Here is a 1,662-nt window from a genome sequence, read left to right as displayed (position 1 = left end):
ATTTCTTTTGTTTTTCTTATTTTGTTAGGGGGGAGGGGTCGATCAACATGGACACAGAAATATAATAATGTATCGCATTGAACAATGAAAGATTGAGGAGTCCTTAAGCTTTCGGTTCTGACACGCTGTGCTCATTTAGTTTGATAATATTATTATGTTTGTTCATTTGTCAACTCAGTGAGAGGTACATTCTGGCCATTATCAACACATGCTCTCTTTTCGGGCACTTTAGAAAAGCAAAATAACTTCGTTATTCTCCTACATTCTTCAATTCTGTTTTCATTACCTGAAACGTAAAAAGGCAGAAAATATCAAAACTGATGTAATAAGAAATACGTAAGCTCATGTTTATGACGAGTGTATGATAGTGGGAAATGGGCCGCAACCTGGCATTTGATCTGCTACAGATTAGTCATATTTGTCTGTTGTTATAGAGTGTGTAGAGACTATTTTGGGAAAACAAAGATTTGTAAGGAGCGGAACTAAACAAACATTTAAGCACTATAAGTCTATTTTCTGCATTTCCTGAGTCTGGAGACCTTTTTTTTTCAAAAATGGTAGTGTTACACTTCCATTCCCACATTTTGGTTCATTTAGGTGGAGGGCTTCCAACCCACCCTGTCAGGGCCATTCTGGGCTGAGATGGATAAAATATCCCAGCAGAAAAAATAAGATACTCGATAAACATTTCTCCCCACTCGGGAATCGAACTCGTGCCTCTTGTATATAATACGAGAAGTGCCTAACCGATCGTCCGGTCCTCTCGTCGTGTGGTGCAACGTGGCCGTCAGGACCGCCTTCGCTCAACAGCAGTTCCAGTAGCAGCAAGACCCATGCCTCAACGCAATTATGATGTTGCATGTTGGTGCCATTGTGAGCCTTTGATTGTTCTCTTTTAAAGTTGACAAGAATAGTAATTAATGATATAGTATTGATCACTATATAATAGCGAACGTATGTCATAGATTTAGATATAAAAGACCCTGGAGAAACAAACTTATACGTGAATTCTGGAACGTTCTTGATTGATTTGTAGTTATTTAAAATTAGATGAGATAATAGGATGCAAATGGAAAAATTCTACCCACGTTTCAACAAACGGGACTTCTTTTTCTTCAAATATTTAGCATATTAGGTCATAGTTTTAAGACTTAGCTTCAACCACAACAGGATAAAACATCAAAATATACACGTCAAACTTGAGATCCGAGATATATTCTAAGGTCAATGTGAACCAGCCCCAGAGAACAGCCACCTTCTGTAGCTCTTCCTATATTATTCACAAGAGCACATAAATGGCAATATAATGCTGCACAACTGGATAGAAAACTGTAAGGCAGCTACAAAAGTCTAAAGAGGACTGCTCAGTTTATGTATTTCACTGAACTGAATGTCTGACTGTCATCGAGAACGAAGAGGAAGATGTTGAGATATCGTCTTCCCATGGTAACTAATCTGCGAAATTCATTCGTTTTCAATTATGTAAAACTTAATTGATGACTATTGTAAATGTAAGTGATCTTAATCAATTTGATGGGCTCCGGGTTGGGGTTGGATCTACAATTCCTCTTCTAATTCGGGTAGGGAGCGAAATTGAAGGTGTGTGTGTGTGTGTGTGTATGTGTGTGTGTGTGTGTGTGTGTGTGTGTGAGTGTGTGTGTG

The 1,662-nt window shown here is 38.4% G+C and overlaps 1 protein-coding gene across 1 annotated transcript in view; it reads right to left on the bottom strand.

Moving 5' to 3' along the window:
- Positions 1-1,144: 1,144 nt before the first annotated feature.
- LOC101849667 (flavin-containing monooxygenase 5-like) overlaps positions 1,145-1,662 on the bottom strand; it is a 15,900-nt gene continuing 15,382 nt past the window's right edge. The window contains exon 10 of the mRNA XM_035973829.1: positions 1,145-1,270. Coding sequence (XP_035829722.1) covers positions 1,145-1,270 — 126 coding nt within the window. The remainder of the gene's footprint in view (positions 1,271-1,662) is intronic.

This window comes from Aplysia californica, unplaced genomic scaffold, assembly GCF_000002075.1.
Source record: "Aplysia californica isolate F4 #8 unplaced genomic scaffold, AplCal3.0 scaffold00033, whole genome shotgun sequence".
Classification (NCBI taxonomy): domain Eukaryota; kingdom Metazoa; phylum Mollusca; class Gastropoda; order Aplysiida; family Aplysiidae; genus Aplysia; species Aplysia californica.
The sequence above is the reverse complement of the archived record's forward strand: the minus strand, read 5'-3'. Positions and strand labels throughout refer to the sequence as shown.